Raw genomic sequence first — 22000 nt, forward strand, 5'->3', positions numbered from 1 at the left:
CAGACACCCCTTGGTCTATTAGGATGACAATAATCCCACAATCTCTTGACCTTTACAGACCCATGGCAAATCCCAGAGCTGTAGGTGGGCTTCCATTCAGGCTCCCAGGCTGCTGGCTTACTCTTCCCTCAGGCATCCAGTTGATCCTGAGCTCTTACTGAGCAGCTGGGTACTGAGAGTATAGTGACAACCAGATGTCAACCCTCCCCACATCAGACAAGGCCTCACTCAAAAATGACAACAATGAAGCAACTTCTAAGATTTTATTAACATGAGTTTTTAAAAACAAGCATCCATTCCAGTGTGGGGGTGAGGGTGGGAGAGGAGGGGATGGGCGGAAGAAGAGGAGAGGGTAAGGCAGGGCATGTCCAGGAGAAGGAATTCTGCTCTATTGGTAATAAAGCTCCAGGTTCATCCCATCATGGATTTCATCTGAAGTAAAGGTGTTAAGGAATTCTCACTGTGGCCTCCATCTCCACCCCTCTCATCTTGCACGGGTAGGTCAGGGTGGCTTGAGGACTCCACCCAGGGCCAAGGAAGCCATTTGGAACTGGGTCATTTTGATCCCAAACTATTAAAAAAAAAGTTCACACTCCCTTTGCACGACAGACTCGCCTGAGTCTCACTCCACACTGACCTCCTGTCCACACTCAGGTAGAGTTCAGTAATATATATTTTGACCTTAAAGTGTCTTCTGAGGGGCGCCTGGGTGGCTCAGTCGTTAAGCGTCTGCCTTCGGCTCAGGTCGTGATCCCAGAGTCCTGGGATCAGCCCTGCATCGGGCTCCCTGCTCGGCGGGAAGCCTGCTTCTCTCTCTCCCACTCCCCCTGCTCGTGTTCCCTCTCTCACTATGTGTCTCTCTCTCTGTCAAATGAATAAATAAAATCTTAAAAAAATAAAGTGTCTTCTAAGCCAAGTCAAAGTATTTCACCAACCACCCTCTTCCCCCAACAAAACAACTACATGGCTCCCATTTTCTAAACGCTTACCATGTGCTGCATACTAAGTTAAACACTTTATGTGCACAATCTCATGCAGACTCCCAGCACTGAACAAAGAGAACCAAGTCTGGTTATGTAGACGCTGCCCAAGAAGTCACACAAAGGATACAGTCCCCCAGAGACACATGGTCCTTAAAAATCGTGTACCTGCGGGATAGAAACCTTTTAGACAGAAGTCTACGGTGGCTTTTCATCCTGGAGGCAAGCTGAGGAAGCTCTGCCTAAGCCCGCAGGGCTCCCCAACCCAAACCTGACCTAGTCCCGTCCAGCCCCCAGCTCTACACTGCACTCACCACTTCTTCAGGACGATCTTGTTCCAACGGGTGCCAGTTTGGGCTGCGATCAGCTTCTTAAGGTCCCCGATGGTGTCATCAGTGCTGGGCGCAGACGAGTTAAGGAAAATGGAAGGGAGAGGTAGAACGTGGAAGAGGGCATTCCAGGGCTGAAGGCACTCTGCCGGGACCCCATCCGCCCCCTCGCCCGGGTTTAACCGAAGTCACCCTACAACACAGACTGAGTTGCCTGGCTCCTGCCAAGCACCCCAGGAACCACTGCCTCTTGGCCGCCGGTGGATACTTGCACTTAACGCGGACCTTCTTCCCCAGACGGTCGTTGCAAACAACCTCGATCATCCTGTCTGGAGCTACACACAGCGTGGGGTGGAAGGCAGCAGAGTCAGGACTGCAGGGGTCTCCCAGGACCCTGACCCCGGGTTTGAGTCTTCTGTTTACCCCTCAACCTCCCGGATCCGCGTCCTCCCGGGCCTCAACTCCCAGGACCACGGACCCCAGGCAGCCGCGCCTCCCCCCTCAGGTCGCCTGAAGGCCCCGCCTCGCCTCTCGCAGGCGCGCACCCCCCCGATGGCCGGGTCCCATCAGTTTTCCGCGACTCCGTAAATCTCTCCCCAGCCCCTCACCTCGAAACGCCTGGAACCAGCCGACGCCACAACCTCCTCGCTCGAGGGCGGAGCCGGGGTCAGAGTGGACTTTAAGAGCCGGAAGCGGAAGTGAATAACCGGAAGCGCCCGTCCCCGCTTCCCGCTCCCCTCCCACACCCCTCCGACTTCTTTCCGGTCCCAGGCCCGGGATGGGTTTGCGGTTCCCAGGCGCAGCTCGCGGTGCAGGGTTTAGGCAGGGGCTACCTGCCCGTCGGTGCGTGGAGCCAAGTTGGGGTCCCCGTCTGTTCGTGGCCGGGGAAGGGGCGTGAAAAGAAAGAGGTCAGGGGCCGGCGCCCAGTCCGTTGGAAGCTGTTGGTTGAGGCCCCTTAGATGTGGGGAGACGTCGTCTGGTGTGGGGTTTGGTAGGAACATCAGGGGAGCCGGGGACGTCCCGTGGGGGGTAGTGACTTCCCGTTTCTGAGCGCGACGAAGCCTCTTAGTTGAGCCTCTAGCCTCAGGGCTATGGGGAGCCTGGGTCGAGTCGTGCAGTCATCTCGTTTGGACCCGTACCTTCATTCAGAGCCGGGCCTTGGAAGCGTTTTGCTCACCCCTCCCCTTTAGCTATCGCTCCTGACGCCCCGGGACACCTGGGCGCAGACTGCAGTCAGTTAGCAAGGGAGCCGCCTGATCTCGTCCTGGATCCCAGCACTTGCTAGAATGGAGTCCCAAGTTGCACGCCAACCAGCCTCACAGGCAAGTAAACTGGAAACGGCACAAGTGCAAAATCACCCAGGTTTGCGTCTTCAAGGAAGATCGCTCCGGCCCGGTTGGGAGCACCTTGTACGAGATGTCAACCTTGCTTTTCGGTCCCAAAGCAGCCCCTCGACTGGTCTAGTTCTCCAGAGCTGGTGGGACAGGGAGCACCCCTAAGTTCAACCAAACAGCTGCCAGTGGAAATGGAACCATTCAGCTGTTCTTTCTCAGCAGACAGGCTTTTCCCAGTTTGGTGAGCCTAAAGGGATTCACTCTGAAAATGAGCCTCCACTTCTGATGTGCCCAATCCACCTTCTCAAACTGGGATGTGAGATTAGGTAGAAGACACGAGGGGCCATCCTGTGGAAAGGGCGGATGCTCTGTGACCTTTTGGCGGCTGACCTGACTTAGGGAGCTGGCTCAAGAGGTCCTACCACAAACACTAGGCTCAGGGGTCTTCCTGCTCAGAACTTTGACCTGTCATTCCTCTGAGAGTTCTTCTGAGTGCGCTTGAGAGGGCAGGGAATCTGAATGGAAAACTTAGGTTGGAGACACAGGCTTTGAATTTGGACAGATGAGTGAAAAACCCAACCTCACCCCTTAATATTAAACCGTATGATCTCAAGCAAGACAGTTACCCTCTCTGATTCTTATTTTCCTCATCTATGGAAATGGGATAGCAATTCCCACCCTAGGATTGTAGTAAGGATTGGTCTTGGACCAACTTCTGATGGTTCTTTAATAATTTGCGCAAGAACAGATGGGGCAAGAGGGGAGGTTGGAAGGTCAAAGGTGAGCTGAGGGGACTGATGTGCCTAAGGAAGTTTGGAAGGAACACAGCATTGCATTCACAGAATTACTGTGTCACACAAGATGTTGATGGTGGCTACCACTAGATGGTGGAATTGCTGAATCTCCTGTTCCTCTTTGGTACTTTTTGGTGGTTTTCCCAGATTATCTACAATGAACATATATTACTCTTGTAATCGGGAAAAAAGTAAATGTTACTTTTTAAAAACAAGAAGTTCTAATTTCTAAGTGATTGATTCAAAGATCGTTCAAGCACAGGATCGTGATGCTGAGTTACAGGCTACGGGGTGGGAATTGAAAGGCGTGGGGGATGGTGCTGAAAGGGAATGAGATTCTAAGTCTGGGATTGTTGAGGGTTTGGGCTCCAATGGGTGGTGGTGGGGATCCACTGGGGGGCTGCCAACCCCAGCTGGGCTAAGCCATCCTGAGGGTGATGGTGGGCAATGGGAAGTCCCAGGACTAGGCTGCCACTCCTGCACGGACCCCCTCTCCCCCAGATTAAGGCAAGAGGGGGAGGGGCCTCAGGAGATATGACACCTCACTTTAGAGACACCTCCCCACACCCTGGTAATTAGAAGTTGGAGCTTCCCATGAAAGGACTCAGTGAATGCCCCTCGAGGAACAAGGACAGCCCTCTTCCCCCTGTCTGAAGGTTTGCTGTCAGAGGTGCTGGGGTGGGGAGGAGGTAGGTGCTTCCCAAGAGGGAGAGTTCTAGGTCACAACCCAAGACGCAAGCTGGGCAGGGCCTCTCAGCCCCCTTGTTTCCTGGGTTTCTGACCCAGAGGAAGGAGTTTATATGTGAGGTTTCCCTCCCTCCACCCCTGTATGCTGATGCAACAGGAGATGGTTCTTAGGAACCCTCCTGTAACTGAGCCCAGGGACAGGATTTTGCTGGGTTTTGCTGAACTTTAAAGCAGTTGCCCCAGGGGTGCAATTTAAATCAAATTTGGCAATTTTATTTATTTTTATTTCTTTTAAAGATTTTATTTTTACTTATTTGAGAGCGAGTGAGTGTGAGTGAGCAGGAATGGGGGGGGTTGGGGGCAGAGGGAGAGGGAGAAGCAGAGTCCCCACTGAGTAGGGAGCCCGATGTGGGGCTCGATCCCAAGACCCTGAGACCATGACCTGAGCTGAAGGCAGCCGCTAACCAACTGAGCCACCCAGGTGCCCCCAAATTTGGCAATTTAATTTTTTTTTAAAGATTTTATTTATTTATTTGAGACAGAGAGAATGAGAGAGACAGAGAGCACATGAGAGGTGGGGAGGGTCAGAGGGAGAAGCAGGCTCCCTGCCGAGCAGGGAGCCCGATGCGGGACTCGATCTCGGGGCTCCAGGATCATGACCTGAGCCGAAGGCAGTCGCTTAACCAACTGAGCCACCCAGGTGCCCGGCAATTTAATTTTTAAAAAGATTTTATTTATTTATTTGACAGAGAGAGAGACAGTGAGAGAGGAAACACAATGGGAGAGGGAAAAGCAGGCCTCCTGCTGAGTAGAGAGCCTGATGTGGGGCTTGATCCCCGGACCCCAGGATTATGACCTGAGCCAAAGGCAGACGCTTGACGACTGAGCCACCCAGTTGCCCCCCAGATATGGCTCAGTTGGTTAAGCATCCACCTCTTGGTTTCGGCTTAGGTCACGATCTCAGGGTCATGAGATCAAGCTCTGTTTTGAGCTCTGCGCTGAATGCCGAGTCCCCTTGGAATTCTCTCTCCCTTTCCCTCTGTCTCTCCTCCTGCTCGCTCTCTCTCTCAAATAAATAAATAAAATCTTACAAAACAAAACAAAAAACCCCAATCGCCCTACCTAGGAATCGCCAGAGGGGAAATAATCTTAGGAGTGGAGAGAATTGCTTTGGAATTTCCTTCTCCCAACATCTCATCCTGTCAGCAGGCCTTAGAGATACAGCGGTGACCAAGGCTGACCCACCACCCCGGAATTCAGTCTGCTAGAAGAATAAGACAAGTGAAGTGGTCTTCAGTACAGTGCTGTGAGGGGGAAGCCCAAGGCGCTGGGAGCAAAGAAGGCATCCCCCACATAGGATGGCATAGGCTTTACAGAAGGACTCAAGACCATGGGTAGTGTGGTAGCGGGGTACGCTGTGGCATCAGATCTGGGCCTGTGGCCCTGGCAAGTGACTTGGCCTCTGTGGGATTCTTTTGGTCTTTCCACAGTTGCAGGACGGCTGCCAAAGCATGAAGCAGTTTTTTCTGTGCTCTTGTTTGAGGGAGAACATTAAAGGGGTTTGATTGATTAATAAACATTTGGGGGGCACCTGGGTGGCTCAGTCGTTGAGCGTCTGCCTTCGGCTCAGGTCGTGATCCCGGTGTCCTGGGACCGAGCCCCGCATCGGGCTCCTGCTCAACAGGAAGCCTACTTCTCCCTCTCCCACCCCCCCGCTTGTGTTCCCTCTCTCGCTGTGTCTCTCTCTGTCAAATAAATAAATAAAATCTAAAAAAATAAATAAATAAACATTTGGAACTTACTCTTTTTTTTTTTTTAAAGATTTTATTTATTTGAGAGAGAGAGAGAATGAGAGACAGAGAGCATGAGAGGGAGGAGGGTCAGAGGGAGAAGCAGACTCCCCGCCAAGCAGGGAGCCCGATGCGGGACTCGATCCCGGGACTCCAGGATCATGACCTGAGCCGAAGGCAGTCGCTTAACCAACTGAGCCACCCAGGTGCCCGGAACTTACTCTTTTTTAAGGTAACAATTGCACATGGTAAAAATTCAGGCAGTATAAAAGTATATATATGGCAGCATAAAGTGTCCTTGCCTTCAGATCCCTGCCCTCCCCAGGGGCAACTACCATTAAAAGTTGCCATTTTCTGGAGATAGTTCCTGCTTCAAACATCTGATATGGAGCCTCCCAAGAAAATGATAAAACTTTTCAGACATTAACACATTTCAATAGCGATAGAGACTTTGTATTTTCAAGTAACATACAGTATTTTATGTCAAAGGACAGAAACAAATGACTTAGGGTTTTTTGGTTTTGTTTTTTAAGATTTTTTATTTATTTATTTTTAAAGTAATCTCTACACCCAATGTAGGGCTTGAATTCACAACCCTGAGATCAAGAGTCACATGCTCCACCAACTGAGCCATCCAGGCTCCCTATGAATGTTTTAGTTTTTATACAGGCCTTCGTGTATGAAGAGTGAAACACATAATAAATCGTGTGTGCATTTTTTGGAGATGTATGTATTTCCAGTGAGATCAAACTATATTCACTGATCTCTACATCTTCTGCTTTTTAAACCAAACAGTATCCTGGAGATTGTTCAAACAGCACTGAAAGACCTACGTCATTTTTTTTTTTTAAACGATTTGAGATCCTACACGAGGGATTGTTGGGCCCAACAGAGGCTGCAATCTTATATTGCTAAACTGCCTTCAAAGAGTTTGAATCAATTCTGCCCCTTCTGCAGGGTTGGAAGGGTCTGTTTCCTCACACCAAGGCCAGTGTGGATATTTTCCAGCTTCTTCATCTTTTGTTTTGTTTTCTTTTGTTTTTTAAAATTTTATTTATTATTTATTTGAGAGAGAGCATGAGCAGGGGGGAGGAGCAGATGGAGAGGGAGAAGCAGACTCACCGCTGAGTGGGGAGCCCTCTACAGGGCTCGCTCCATCCCAGGTTCCTGAGATCATGACCTGAGATGAAGGCAGCGGTTTAACTGACTGAGCCACCTAGGTGCTCCTTCATCTTTTTTAATCTGATAGATGAAAGCCCTGGTGTTTTACTTTTTATTTATTTATGGATAAGCACAAGCATACAGATGTATTTTTTTTTTAGCTTTACTGAGGTATTGTTGATATACAAAAATTGCACACATTTAATGTATACATCTTAATGAGTTTTGCATTTCTTTTTAAGACAGTTTTCAACATCTCAAATCCTGCCTCCGTGTGTGTGTGTGTGTGTGTGTGTGTATTGAAAACATTTATTGCCGTTATGGGCTCTTGGGGGTGTGATTTAGCAAAACCTCAAAATTAAACTTCACATGTCCTTTGACCCATCAAACCGGTTCCTAGTTATTTATCCAATAGAAAAAAACATGTGAGAGGGACACCTGGGTGGCTCAGTGGGTTAAGTGTCTGCCTTCCCTGGGATCCTGGGATCAAGTCCTGCATGGGGCTCCTTGCTCAGCCAGGACCCTGCTTCTCCCTCTGCCTGCCACTTCCCCTGCTTGTGCTCGCTCTCTCTCTGACAAATAAATAAATAAAATCTTTAAAAAAAGAAAAAAACATAAAAGATATATATATTTCTATTTGTTCAGTAGAAAAAACGTGAGATATATATAAATGCTTTTATATACAAGTGCTTATATATATATAATATATAAATGCTTATATATATAAATGGTTATTATATATATATAAATGTTTAGCTCAAATATTGTTTGTGGTAACATCTGGAAACAGGGGCGCCGGGTGGCTCAGTCGTTAAGCCACTGCCTTCAGCTCAGGTCATGATCCCAGGGTCCTGGGATGGAGTCCCTCATCAGGCTCCCTGCTCTGCGGGAGGCTTGCTCTCCCTCTCCCACTCCCGCTGCTTGTGTTCCTGCTCTCGCTGTGTCTGTCAAATAAATAAATAAATAAAATCTTAAAAAAAAAATCTGGAAACAACTTGAATACTCATCAATACAGGAATGTTGAATAAATTTCAGTTTTTATTAATTGATAATTTTTTAATGAATTGCTAATTTAAAAATGAGTGATGGGGGTACCTTGCTGGCTCAGTCTATGCAGCATGCGACCCTTGATCTTGGGGTTGTGGGTTCCAGCCCTGTGTTGGGCGTAGAGATTACCTGAAAATAAAATCTTAAAAAAAAAAAAGATATGGGGCGCCTGACTGGCTCAGTCGGTAGAATATGCGACTCTTGATCTCTAAGTTGTAAGTTCAAGACCAGGTTGGGTGTAGAGAGTACTTAAAAATAAAATCTTTTAAAAAACAAATGAGGAGTGGGCGCCTGGGTGGCTCAGTTGGTTAAGCGACTGCCTTCGGCTCAGGTCATGATCCTGGAGTCCCGGGATCGAGTCCCGCATCGGGCTCCCTGCTCAGCAGGGAGTCTGCTTCTCCCTCTGACCTTCCTCCTTCTCATGCTCTCTGTCTCTCATTCTCTCTCTCTCAAATAAATAAATAAAATCTTAAAAAAAAATAAAACAAAACAAATGAGGAGTATATATTTGGTGGGAGTGTCAACTCAGCCTCTAGGCAGAACAATTTGGCATTATCAAACCGAAAAATTGAACACGCCCTTTGTTAACAAGCTACTTCGGTTCTACAAATTTATTCTCGTTCATAGGCATCAAAAAGCGTTATTAAGTAAAAAAGTTAGGGCCTCGCTCTCCCTTACAACTGCCGGTTGTCCCGCGTTAGCGCGCTCCTACCCCGCCTTCCGGGCTGGGTCCTGGGGTCTGAAGCCCCGCCCTCCCAACGCTTGCCGCGCTCCCGGGCCTGTCACCGCCCCCAGCCCCGCCCCCGGGCCGCTCGTCACCGCCCTAGTCCCCGCCCGTCCCCGCCCGAGCTACCTTTCCCCGGCTCGATCCCGGTCCTCAGTCCGGCCCCACGAGCCTCCTCCCCGCCCTTAGCCCCGCCCCCATCCTAGTCCCAGTCCTTGGCCCCGCCCATGAGCCTCGTCCTAGCCCCGCCCCCAGTCTCGTCCCAGCCCTTAGCCCCGCCCCCAGCCTCGTCCGCGCCCCTAACCCCGCCTCCGGGTCGCGTCAGAGCCTCAGCCACGCCTTCCGTGCTAGGGCTTGGTTCCTAGGACCATCCTCCGCGCTCGGTCCAGGTCGCCGGGACCCGACCATGTCCCCGCCGGAGGAAAGCTGAAACTCTCCGCCCGCCGTCGGAGGCGGCGGCCACCGCCCTGCCGGCACCCCCGCCACCCGCTGGCGCCCCCGGGGCGAGATCCCGAATCCCCTCAGCCGCCAGCGGAAGTGCGTGTCGGCGGATCATGGCGACTTTGGCCGACCTGCCGGACTCGGTCCTGTTGGAGATCTTCTCTTACCTCCCGGTCCGGGACCGGATCCGCATCTCCAGGTGCGGCCCCGCCCCGCGGGGTGGGGGAGGGGACGGGCGGGCGGGGGTGGGGCTTCCCCTGAGATGCGGATCCGGTTCCCGCGGGGCCGGGGTTGTTCTAACGGCGGGTCCCCTCCCCCAGGGTTTGTCACGGCTGGAGGAGGCTGGTGGACGACCGGTGGCTCTGGCGACATGTCGACCTGACGCTGTACACGGTACGCGGGGCCGCGGTCGGGAGTCTGGGCCGCGAGCCCCACCCCCTCGCTCCCTGGATTTCGAGCCGGGCCGTCCCGGGCGCACCCCGGCACCGTGGCTTACCTGCTCCGCAGCCTGTTTCCGCATCTCCAAAACGGGGATAACGAGCTCGTGCAGGGAAAGGCTTAGAGCCGAGTCTGGCGTAGAGTGAGCCTAGGACAAATGTTAGTTGCTTACATTATCTATTAATGAGTTTTCCTGGAGGAATCATTTTCCAGATTCAGTTTAATTTCCAGAATTTATTTGCTGAGTAGTGCAACCGAGCCTTTTAAACTTTTCCCCATTTGCATCGTATCTATTTTTCTTGTTTTCGTTTGAACCGTTTCAAATATATATAGAAATGTGTAGAGGGTAATAATCTGAAACAACTATGTACTCATCACCTAGATTTAACCCATTTTGACCTTCGGTCATTTTTGCTGCAGATTATGTGAAACATTCATGCAAAGGTTTATGTAGACATATGCGCACACAGCATTTATAGATATATTCGTTGCATTATTTGAAAGCCTCCTCAGAGGTAACCACTATTATAAAATGGATCTGTAGTCTTCCGATCACGTTTTTATTTACTTCCTGCATGAGTGCCGAGAAGCAATATATAGTTTTTTTAATGTGTTTCTAAAATTTAAGTAATGGTATTCTATTTAGGTAATTAAATGCTATTTATTGTACATCCACCCGCAACCAGCTTTATTCACACAATACTGCTTTTGAGATTTATTTTAACTGAGACACGTAAATCTTGTTCGTTCCTTTTAACTTGTTAAATGAGTATACCACAATTTCTCTATTTTCCTGTTGACAGACATTTAGTTATTTCCAGCTTTTTACTATTATTTTTTTTTTAAGATTTTATTTATTTGAGAGAGAATGAGAGAGAGCACATGAGAGGTGGGAGGGTCAGAGGGAGAAGCAGACTCCCTGCCGAGCAGGGAGCCCGATGCGGGACTCGATGCGGGACTCGATGCGGGACTCGATGCGGGACTCGATCCCGGGACTCCAGGATCATGACCTGAGCCGAAGGCAGTCACTTAACCAACTGAGCCACCCAGGCGCCCCAGCTTTTTACTATTATAAACAGTGTTGTAAAGGAGTGTCTCAAACTTGCCTGTGTATATGAATCACCCAAGGATCTTGTTAAAATGCTGATTCTGATTCAGTGAACTGGATGGGGCCCCAGATTCTGAATTTCTAACAACCTCCCAGGTTTTATGCTATGCACAAATTTTACATTATGCAGTTTCTTTTTTCTTTTTTTTAAAAGGTAAAATGTACCTACATTAAAATGCACAGTGCTTCCAGTTACATTTTTGTTCTCTAGTAATTAACTTTCTAGGGTTAATTTTTGCAGCTTTCACTATTACCAGGTTGTGATGATGATGATGATGATTTTTTAAACATAGGTCTAATTTACTCTAGGCAGTTCTAGGCTTTTTCAGCTTGGTTTTGTGTTGCTTACTTCTACTGGCGGTGGTCATTAAGAAAGGGATAAAATGCTGGTGAGTGGCTTTGCTTTCTTACTTACTCCAGATAATGGGAATCCACTCTGTTGCTAAAGACAGATCTATTCTGAGCATCTGTTTTCCCCCATTGCTTTTGTTCAAACCTAGAAATCAAAATGAATGGGAGATGCAGGGTCAGATGCGGCTGGCAGGGGAAGGGCAGAAGCCCAGGGGAACACTAGAGCCCCAGCTGGGGCTTGTCTGTCTCCAGGCAGGCAGGGCCCTTGGAATAGTCTCCATATCCCTCACCCTGTCACCCCCCTCTCTGGCTCTTACAGATGCGGCCTAAAGTCATGTGGCACCTCCTTCGCCGGTACATGGCATCCCGGCTCCATTCCTTGCGGATGGGTGGCTACCTGTTCTCAGGCTCCCAGGCCCCCCAGTTGTCCCCTGCCTTGATGAGGGCCTTGGGCCAGAAATGCCCCAACCTGAAGCGCCTCTGCCTACACGTGGCTGACCTGAGCATGGTGCCCATCACCAGCCTGCCCTGCACCCTGAGGACCCTGGAGCTGCACAGCTGTGAGATCTCCATGGCCTGGCTCCTCAAGGAGCAGGACCCCACCGTGCTGCCCTTGCTCGAGTGCATTGTGCTGGACCGTGTCCCTGCCTTCCGAGATGAGCACCTGCAGGGCCTGACACGCTTTCGTGCCCTGCGGTCACTGGTGCTCGGCGGCACCTACCGTGTGACAGAGACAGGGCTGGATGCGGGCCTCCAGGAGCTGAGCTACCTGCAGAGGCTGGAGGTGCTAGGCTGTACCCTCTCAGCTGACAGCACCCTCCTGGCCATCAGCCGCCACCTCCGGGATGTGCGGAAGATCCGGCTGACCGTGAGGGGCCTCTCTGCCCCTGGCCTGTCGGTCTTGGAGGGCATGCCAGCCCTGGAGAGTCTGTGCTTGCTAGGCCCTCTCATTACCCCAGAAATGCCTTCCCCAGCTGAAATCCTCTCTTCCTGCCTCGCCATGCCCAAGCTCAGGGTCCTTGAGCTGCAGGGGCTAGGGTGGGAGGGTCAGGAGGCTGAGAGGATCCTGTGTAGGGGACTGCCCCACTGTATGGTCATCGTTAGGGCCTGCCCCAAAGAGTCCATGGACTGGTGGATGTGACTACCACCCGTCCATCTCAGCTTTCATTGGGGAGCCCCACATCCTCTGAATGGCACCTTGCAGAGGGCCTGTAGTCAGGGCAACAGGGCCTGAAAGCCACAGGTAGAGAGAACCGAGGCCTTGGGGCCTCCAGACAATTGGAATCCCTGTTTGCCAGTTGTTTGGCCTCTGTGGCATCAGCCAGCCTCCTGGAGGGCCCGTCCCCACATCTGGAAATGGGGAAGATCATAGCTACCTCATGGTTATGTTGCAAAGCCTTAACTCTTTAGCAGCCCTGGGCCAAAAGGGTCCTTGATGAAGGGTTGTTCTCAGGAACAGGATGGATGCAGAAGGGTAGGGCTAGGAGTTAGGGGGACCTGAGGGGCCAAGGCCCCTTAGGAGGCCTGGAAAGACTGTCTATGCATGTGCACCCACACACCGACACACCATTGATACACCTACTTGCACACGAGGGACATGAGAAGCCAATCAGGACTTAGGCTTTGATAATCAAAAGTGTTAATGAAGGTTCTAAGTTGTATTTTCAGTACTTGGTCTGTATTTTTCAATTTTTCCACAATATATATTATTTTGCTATTAAAGAAAAATAATTTTTTTTTCAAAAAAGCATTTGGTTTCTTTCTTTTTTTTTTTTAAAGATTTTATTTATTTATTTGACAGAGAGAGACACAGCAAGAGGGAACACAAGCAGGGGGAGTGGGAGAGAGAGAAGCAGGCTTCCCATGGAGCGGGGAGCCCAATGCGGGGCTCGATCCCAGGACCCTGGGATCATGACCTGAGCCGAAGGCAGACGCTTAACGACTGAGCCACCCAGGCGCCCCGGCATTTGGTTTCTTATTCAACAAACGTTTCTTGAGTGCCCACTTTATCACAGGCTGTGTTCTAAGCCCTGGGGCCACAGCAGTGAACAAAACAATCCCTGAGTAGAAGGCTGGGCGATCAACAGGTGAAAGCATTGATGGACTGGTTTTAGAGACAATAAACCAGGCTCACGTGATGGAGGTGCCTGTGTCTGGTAGAGTGGGCGGGATGAGCCGCTCAAGTTTGGAGACCCGAGAGGTGATGAGGAACCCACTCTGGGAAGCGCTGGGAAAAAGGAAAGACCAAGACGCTGAGACGGGGATGAGCTTGACATTTTTCAGGATCAGGAAGAATTGTGTGGCTGAGGGAACAAGGGGTGAGCAATAGAAAGTGAAGTCAGCTGAGGGGGTGAAGTTGGAGGCTCCTCACAGGTGGCACGTGTTTTAGGGGTTCAGTAAGTAGCGACTCTTTTCCTGCCTGCTAAGTCTGAGCCACTTGAAAAAAGCAGGTGGCAGGCTGATAGTGAGCAGGAGCACCCGCCCTCGAGTTGAGTGTTACTTCTGATCTGAGCTGGGTGGGAGGGCGTGTGTGACTAGTTTCCCCGCCTGCCCACCAGCCCAGCCTGCCTGCTCAGTGGCGGGCAGAGCCAAAAGAGAAAACAGGGCTGAGCTGGGACTCTTGGTTCCTTGTTCCAAGCTCATTTACCAGAGGACCTGGGTGTCTCTCCCATGCTTTCCCACTAGCGGGTGGGGCGGAAATTCCCCATCAGGCCACATGAGGACTATGGTATGAGTACTCCCCCAGTGGGGCCGTGGGTAGGGTCTGCTTGTCCCATGCTGTCATCAAACCTGGCAGCTCCAGCCCAGGGCACCTGGGGGACTTAAACTGATGCAGGCTGGGGTGTTGGGACTGGAGAAGTCTCAGGTTAGGGAAAGAGATCTCTTTTAAGGGTGTCTGGAGACCTGAGGTCTGTTGTTGGGAGTATGATGGAGTCGCCAATCCCAGTCTTTTTTTTTTTTTTTTAAAGATTTTATTTATTTATTTGAGAGAGAGAGAATGAGAGACAGAGAGCACGAGAGGGAAGAGGGTCAGAGGGAGAAGCAGACCCCCCGCTGAGCAGGGAGCCCTATGTGGGACTCGATCCGAGGACTCCAGGATCATGACCTGAGCCGAAGGCAGTTGCTTAACCAACTGAGCCACCCAGGCGCCCCTGCCAATCCCAGTCTTACACTGGGCTCTGCCGGTGGTCCTGGAGTAGGCTGCTGATGCCCCACCTGGAGCAGCTCGAGGAGGAAAACAAGTTTCCTTCCTTTCTTCCTCTTGCTTTTCCTGCAGAAATGGAGCAGCAGGTATGAAATTGGAGGCAGTGGTAAACATGGAAGTGTTCAATGGACATCGCTAGCAAGTAGTGATGGGGTGGGGGAGCCCTAATTTGTAGTGTTTGCCCATTTCTGGGGTGTAAGTATCCCATCATGGCTGGTTTCAAGCTACCAGCAGTCTAACAACTGGCTCACAAAATTCCTGCAAGTTTAGCAATTGACCCCCCTGATCTGGCATGAGCTGACTTCAGCATGCCACTGGTTAGTGGTGTCTTTCTTCCAGGCTCACCCAACTTTAGTGACCCCTTCCCTGAGCTTAGCTCTGAGGGGTGGGTAGGCAAGCTGAGCAAGTTTAGAATTGGCTAGTTTGAGTACTTTGGGTGGGCTATAGGCTTTAGAGGTGGTCCCTAGTTGTCTGTTACTTGGCTCTGGGGTGATTTAGGGCAGAGGGAATATTGGTTTGCTGTGTAAGACTGAGATCAAGGAGGTCGTTGGATTGGTTGTTTTGCATATGAAAGTGTGCTCAGGGGCACCCCTCAGAAGGGTGGTCCTTACCCAGGTTTGCAAGGCTCTAAGGTGTCAAAGCATCACAAAATATAGAAAATAAAAAAACATGACTGATACACCCTCCATTGAAAGTAAAGGATAATCACAATAGCGAACTTTAATTGAGTATCTATTTTGTGTCAGGTACTATGCTCAGTCCTTCTTGCATGGACTTCTTCCAGCAGCCCAATGAAGAGCTCTATTGAGGTATGATTCACATAAATAAACAGCTCATATTTAGGTGCATAATTTGATGAGTTCTGACCAGTGAAACCATCAAGATAACAAATATTTCCATAACTCCCTAAAGTTTCCTTGTGGCTCCTTTTAACCCTCCCTCCATCCCTGTTCCCAGACAAATACTGATCTGCTTTCTGTCACTATAGATTATTTTTATTTTCCTAGAATTTTATGTAAGTAGAATCATATATACTTTGTATGTGTGTGGGGGGGGGTCTTTTCTTTCACTCACCATAATGATTTTGAGATTCATCCAGGCTCTTGTAGGAATCAAAACTTTGTTCCTGGGTAGTATTCTGTCATATGGTTATAATAGCACAATTTGTTACCCATTCATCTTTTTTTTAAAAAAAGATTTTATTTATTTATTTGCCAGAGAGAGAGAGAGAGAGCGCACGCACAAGCAGGGGGAGCAGCAGGCAGAGGGAGAAGCGGGCTCCCCGCTGAGCAAGGAGCCTGACGTGGGACTCGATCCCAGGACCCTGGGATCATGACCTGGGTTGAAGGCAGACACTTAACCGACTGAGCCATCCAGGTACCACTACCCATTCATCTTTTGATGGATATTTGTGTTTAAACATATGTTTTTTCTTAAAATAATTTTCCTGATATTAAAAAATAACATGTTTGTAAAGAATTTTAACATTATAGAAAGTGAGGGGCACCTGGGTGGCTCAGTTGGTTATGCATCTGAATTTGGCTCAGGTCATGATCTCAGGGTCCTGGGATCAAGTGAGCCCTGCATAGGGCTCCCTGCTCAACAGGGAGTCTGCTTATCCCCCCCCGGCCCCTCCTCCCACTTGTGCTCTCTCTTCTTTTATTTATTAAATAAATAAAATCTTATTTAAAAATTATAGAAAGTGAACCTCTTTCTAATCCTAGGTCCCAGAGGAAATCACTGTGAGAAGTTAGATTTATAATCTTATAGAATTTTGTCTACTATTGGGACTTTGGAGAAAAACCAAAGACATTACTTGTTTTTTGTTTTTAAGTTTATTTACTTTTTTAAGTAATCGCTGGACCCAACGTGGGGCTCAAACTCATGAACCCGAGATCAAGAGTCACACGCTCTTCCAACTGAGCCAGCCACACGCCCTAATCAATGACATCTCTTAATCTCCCTTCTGAGTTTGAGACCAATCACGGGAGTTAGAGATGGAAACATCAGCTTCATGAATAACAAAACCTGGATTGAAGCATGCCGGTTTGGCTCTGCATCGCCCGTTGGCCTTATGATGTTTTACTGCTGCATTTGTCAAAGGTACTTGGGCACGGTCAGCTGGTCAACCACAAAGCTCCTCTGGATGCTTACCGTATGGCCCCAGCCTGATCAAACTAGCCCTTCTCTGGAGTCTCACAGCCTCCCAAAGGGAGAGAGAAAGGGTGAGATTTGAAGACGCTCAGTTCTTTCTTCCAAACCTGCTAGTGAGATATAGAGTATGGGTGTGTACGTGCAGAGGTCACTTCAGCAGACATATGCCCTCCTTGGACATGGAAAGGCGGAGGAATGACGTTTTCTCCCTAATGGACTAAAATAGAGGCATACCTGTTTTGTGTCAGTCTCAGCCTGTAATAGTGATGCTATTGGCTAGGAATGCCTGGGGGCACTCATCTGGGCCCCTAGTAACTGGCAGTGGGCCCCCCCAGACATTGCCCTGACTGGAGCCAGTGTTGTGGCTGGACCCACTCTCGTGGTTCTTATTATGATTGCAAACCACACCTCAGCAGCAACTATCAGATGACTTTGAAAAACAAGATTTATTACTCACAAGTCCTGGAGGGCACATGGCATACCCAAGATTGCCAGGAAAGAGCGAGAGAGCACAGTCCTGGGGTTCTGTCTTTATTGGGGGTTAAGGATGGGGTGGAGGGCCTAGGGTTTTGTGGATTCACTCTTTATTGGTGAATTTTATTAACCTTAAAAATAAAACAGTTCTTTTACCAGCAAAAAAATTGGGTTTATTCAGGAATAACAGAGAATTACAATTCAGGACATGCAAGTTATGGCAAAACCATAGGCAAGTCTGGGGAACAAGGAGAGGAATGCTCTTTTATAGAGGAAAGAAGGGACTTGGGAGGCATTATTATAAGCAAAAGAAGTCCGTTGGAGTAAACTGAGAGTTTGAAGTATAATGGCTTCTCACTGGCTGGGCTGTCACTGAGCTCAGAATAAATCTTTCCTCCAACTGCTGGGGTAGTAAATGTGCTGGCTTCTTCCTGTTGAGAATACAAGGTATGTCTCTTCCTGTTCATTCTGCAAAGGGCTGCAAGAAGTGATATGGCACCCTTTCTGGCCTCCTGACTCCATTTTATTTTATCCTATTTTATTAAGTAGGCTCCACACCCAGCATGGAGCCCAACACCGGGCTTGAACTTAGGACCCTGAGATCAAGACCTGTGCTGAGATCAAGAGTTGGATGCTTAACTGAGTGAACCACCCAGGCACCCCACTCCTAACTCCATTTTAAATGAGATTTCCTTTATTCAGGTTCATAAAATGGACTCCTCTTCAATCAAAAGCTTAATGTCGGGCACCTACACTGTGCCTCCTTAAATAGATGTTCTCTGGGCTTCACTTACTCCTCCCTATAAAAGAAGAGCCTTTTTCTAACTAACCTCTGAGATACTTATAGATCTTATGGTTGGAGTGTTATTTCAATAGGCCTTTTCTCCCTCTTGCAATAATCCTTTTGAATGAAGTCTCTCTTTACCAATGTCCAGAATTATTTTTGACGATGATAAGCAAACAAAAATCCTTTGAGTCTTTTTTGACTCCTTGCCCTAAAACTACACAAATCCATCAGCAGATAGCAGAAAGCCATCAGCTCTGCCTTAATTTTAGCATCAGAGCTGGTCCCACTCCTTCGATTCCTCCCAGCCACCTGCGTCCAGCTATCTCCATCTGTCATTGGGATTATTGCCTCAACTTTCTAATTGTCCTGCCCGATTCTATCTTTGCCTTCCTAGAGTCACACCAGACAAAGAGAAGCTTAACATAAAATAAAATAAAAATATACATCAGATGATGTTGCTCCTATAGCTCAAAACCCTTCAGGGCTCCTGCATTGCACTCAAGGTAAAACCCACAATTAAAAAAAAAAAGATATTATTTATTTATTTGAGAGAGAGACAGAGAGCACACATGTGAGAATGAGCAGGAGCAGGTGGGAAGGGCAGAGGGAGAGGGAGAAGCAGAGTCCCCGCCGAGCAGGGAGCCCGACATGGGGCTCCATCCCAGGACCCCGGGGTCATGACTTGAGCCGAAGGCAGATGCTTAACCAACTGAGCCACCCAGGTGTCCCAAACCCCGCAATTCTTACCGTTGCCCAGATGGCTTTATATGATTCCATTACTTCTCTGACTTCTCTTCCAGCTAGTCTCCATCCTGCCAAACTCACTTCAAACATTTTAGACACCAGGATTCTGCTGTTGTTTAGATGCCAAACCTGTCCTACCTCAGGGCCTTTCCATTCTTCCCCCAGAAAGTCATAGTCATTCCTTCCACCAAATTGCTGGGGGTGAAGTGGAAATACTGTGTGTACATGATTCTGGGCCTTAGTTTTCTCAACTGTCAAACTGTTCCTCCTTACCTCAAACACCAGGCAGATGTTATAACCAAAGGGATAGTGGTAAGAGAAAATGCTTTCTAACGTGAGAACTGTTGACCTTAAAAACAAAACTGACGGTTATTTTACCAGCAAAAGATGGGCTTATTTAGGGATAGCAAAAAGTTGCTACCCCAGGCCCAAGCAAACTATGGCAAAACCATAGATAAGTCCCCCTAACAAAGGAGCGTAGCTTTTTTTTTTTTTTTTTTAATAGAGGAGAAAGGGGGAATAGGGAGGAGCTGTTATAAACTAAAAGTCCATTGGAATAAACTGGGAGTTTGAAGTATAGTGGTTTCTCATTGGCTGAGCTGCTGCTGGGGCAGGAAGAAATCTTCCTGCCTCCTGCAGGTATAGCAAATTAGTATCTCCTTGGTCCCTCTCTTCCGTTGGGTCTAAAATTGACAACTAGTGCTGGACATGAAAGCTCTCCCTGATGGTCTCCCGACTCCATTCTAAATGAGGTTTCCTTTTATTCATTTTCACATAACTTTCCAATAGGGAAGTACAGTTTTGTGGTTGCTTTCAATAGCAGATGCTTGAGACAGAGTGTATGTAATACCCTTAATCCCCAGAAGATGGCAGCACGTCACCGAATTTGTCATGTAGATGATTTTTACTCTCACAGTACAGGAATTAATAAGTTGCTAATATTTGTATACTTCTTCACCTTTCATAAATAGGGAAAATGAAAGGAAAGTGTATTTTTTTGGCAGCTACTGTATTGGCTGGACACTCCAGTTTACATCTGTGATTTAAATCAGAGCATGTCCCTCATCTCTCAGAACTCCCTAGTAACAATCAAATGGGAAATGAAACAAAAAATTAAATATATGGGGACGCCTGGGTGGCTCAGTCGTTTAAACGTCTGCCTTCGGCTCAGGTCATGATCCCAGGGTCCTGGGATTGAGTACCGCATTGGGCTCCCTGCTCCGCGGGGAGCCTGCTTATCCCTCTCCCTCTGACCCTCCTCCCTGCTTGTGCTCTCTCTCTGACAAATAAATAAAATCTTTAAAAAAATTAAATGTATGTACATATAGTGTCTAGGAGTAAATCAAACTGAAAGATACGACCCACTGAAGAAGAAAATTTAATACTTGAAGGGCCTAAGGAAGAAACAGGATGAATGGAGGTGTGATCCACTTTGTGGACTGACAGGTACCTTTGTACACCTGGTGTTCTGTCACATAGGGTCCCGGAAGGGCAGAGAGAAGGAGCCAAAAAAGCTTTTATTAGGCATCCTGAGGACCGCCAACTGGAAGTGAGGCTCCGCCCCAGCACTGCCCTCACACCAGTTCCCTACCGGGCTCCGCCCCCGAGCCTGGGAACCACCTATCCCTGCCCACGATGCCCTTATGCTTACTGTTAGCCCCGCCTTCTAAGATTGGTCTTCGCCCCCCTCGCCACGCCCCCAGGCCGTGTCTCCAGCTAGGCCACGCCCCCAGGCCGTGTCTCCAGCTAGGCCACGCCCCCAGGCCGTGTCTCCAGTTAGGCCACGCCCCAGGCCGTGTCTCCAGCTAGGCCACGCCCCCAGGGGCTGTTCCCGCCTCTAGCTCCGCCCGCTCGTCCTGGTACTAGTCCTTGGCTGGGCCCATTCAGCACCCAGCCTTCCAAGCGGGCTTCTTCGGGCTCCTCCCTCCTCCCACTCCGCCCCGCCTGCGCTCTGGGGCCCCGCCCCTTTTCTGCTCAGAAAACCGGAAGCAGAATTGTCAGGCGGCTGGACTCCTGCAGGTGGCTGTGTCGCCTCCGCGGCTCCCGGCGCGCCCAGTTCTGGTGTCGCCGGCGGGCTAGGTCTGGCGGGAAGGATCCGGGGCCAAAGGGCAGGTTCGGTCCGGGCCCTGCGGCGCGTTTTCCGAGAGTCTTGCAGGTCCACGGCTTTTCCCGACCTGCGGGGGTGCGGGTGGCTCGGTTGTATTGGGAGTACTGTGCCCAGATGATTCTGGACCTCAGTGTTCTCATCTGTTGCTCCTTCGCCCCCTTCTCCCGAGCACTTGGCTGATGTTAGAACCCAAAAGTATAGGGGGACAGGAGCGTGCTTTTATGTTTCAAATGAGAACTTTTAAAAGGACATGAGCATGGATGATCTTAAACATGCTGTGTGAAGGAGGCCTTGCCCAAGTGTATATATTATATGATTCTGTTTAGGTGGAGTTCTGAGAAAAACAAGAAGTAATCTGTAGTGCAAAACTTAAGAACTGTGGTTGGGCAGAAGTTTTGGGTGGGAACTGACTCTGAAAGGGACATGAACTTCTGCGAGTGAGGATAATTATATCTTGATCGGATTACATAGATGTATTTATCAAAACTCAACTAATGCACACTTTAGAGTTAATTTCACCTTATGTAAATTTTTCCTCAAAAGAAAATATTGTATGCAAATATTAAACTGTAGTGGATGATATACATACTGAAAAATACGGGAAAATGTGTACTGATGTCACAAGTTACTTTGAAAAACGTAAAAAGATTGATGGGTAGATGGAAGGATAGATAAATATGTGATATTGCAATTATAGGAAAACGCTAATGGTAGAATCTAGGTGGTGCTTATAAGGTTTAACTATAAAATTCTTACAAATTTGCTATCTATATATTTGAAAATTTGGATATTAAAATGTTAGGGGGAAAGCTCATACACTCGGAGGGTATGTTGTTTATGGAAATCCTGTTTAAGATGTAAATACAGGAGCGTCTGGGTGGCCCAGTCGGTTAAGTGTATGCCTTTGGCTCAGGTCATGATCCCAGGGTCCTGGGATTGAGCCCTGCATGGGCTCCCTGCTCGGCAGGGAGCCTTCATCTCCCTCTCCCTCTGACCCTCCCCTCTGCTTGTGCTCACTCTCTCTATCAGATAACTAAATCTTAAAAAAAAAAAAAAATGTAGGGTACCTGGGTGGCTCAGTTGGTCAAGCGACTGCCTTCAGCTCAGGTCATGATCCTAAAGTGCCAGGATCAAGTCCCACATGCGGCTCCCTGCTGAGCAGGGAGTCTGCTTCTCCCTCTGACCCTCCCATCTCTCATGCTCTCTCTCATTCTCTCACTCTCAAATAAATAAAATCTTAAAAAAAAAAAGATGTAAATACAAAAGGAGGGGTGCCTGGGTGGCCCGGTCAGTTAAGCCATTGACTCCTGATTTGGCTCAGATCATGATCCCAGGGTTGTGAGAT

General features: G+C 48.9%; 2 protein-coding genes across 4 annotated transcripts; one reads left to right on the forward strand and one right to left on the reverse strand.

The window, feature by feature from the left end:
• Positions 1-248: 248 nt before the first annotated feature.
• On the reverse strand, positions 249-2045 carry UBL5 (ubiquitin like 5). The gene is made up of 5 exons (XM_045863894.3): positions 1918-2045; positions 1578-1644; positions 1295-1378; positions 1111-1148; positions 249-432 (listed from the first exon to the last, which is right to left on the reverse strand). Exons 2-5 carry the CDS (start codon positions 1631-1633, stop codon positions 389-391), a joined length of 222 nt encoding a protein of 73 aa, XP_045719850.1. The 5' UTR covers positions 1634-1644; positions 1918-2045; the 3' UTR covers positions 249-388.
• Positions 2046-9160: 7115 nt separating this feature from the next.
• Positions 9161-12931, forward strand: FBXL12 (F-box and leucine rich repeat protein 12). 3 transcript variants are annotated; one of them, XM_045863060.3, is made up of 3 exons: positions 9162-9486; positions 9608-9680; positions 11504-12931. In XM_045863060.3, exons 1-3 carry the CDS (start codon positions 9401-9403, stop codon positions 12323-12325), a joined length of 981 nt encoding a protein of 326 aa, XP_045719016.1. In that variant the 5' UTR covers positions 9162-9400; the 3' UTR covers positions 12326-12931. The 3 variants fall into 3 exon arrangements, with proteins under 3 accessions (XP_045719017.1, XP_045719016.1, XP_064427628.1); XM_045863061.3 differs by lacking the exon at positions 9608-9680 and having other exon boundaries at positions 9161-9486; XM_064571558.1 differs by lacking the exons at positions 9162-9486; positions 9608-9680 and adding an exon at positions 9744-9884.
• Positions 12932-22000: the final 9069 nt, after the last annotated feature.

This window comes from Mirounga angustirostris, unplaced genomic scaffold (assembly GCF_029215605.1).
Source record: "Mirounga angustirostris isolate CCGP_5_RB_7025 unplaced genomic scaffold, mMirAng1.0.hap1 SCAF_1, whole genome shotgun sequence".
Classification (NCBI taxonomy): Eukaryota; Metazoa; Chordata; class Mammalia; order Carnivora; family Phocidae; genus Mirounga; species Mirounga angustirostris.

Coding starts and splice junctions, on each gene's coding strand:
- FBXL12 (XM_045863060.3), top strand. CDS start 9,401: ATGGCGACTTTGGCCGACCTGCCGGACTCGGTCCTGTTGGAGATCTTC. Junction 9,487..9,607: donor GACCGGATCCGCATCTCCAG/GTGCGGCCCCGC, acceptor CCCCTCCCCCAG/GGTTTGTCACGGCTGGAGGA. Junction 9,681..11,503: donor TCGACCTGACGCTGTACACG/GTACGCGGGGCC, acceptor TGGCTCTTACAG/ATGCGGCCTAAAGTCATGTG.
- UBL5 (XM_045863894.3), bottom strand. CDS start 1,633: ATGATCGAGGTTGTTTGCAACGACCGTCTGGGGAAGAAGGTCCGCGTT. Junction 1,149..1,294: donor AAGATCGTCCTGAAGAAGTG/GTGAGTGCAGTG, acceptor TCTATCCCGCAG/GTACACGATTTTTAAGGACC. Junction 433..1,110: donor CCATGTGTCTCTGGGGGACT/GTATCCTTTGTG, acceptor CCTTTACTTCAG/ATGAAATCCATGATGGGATG.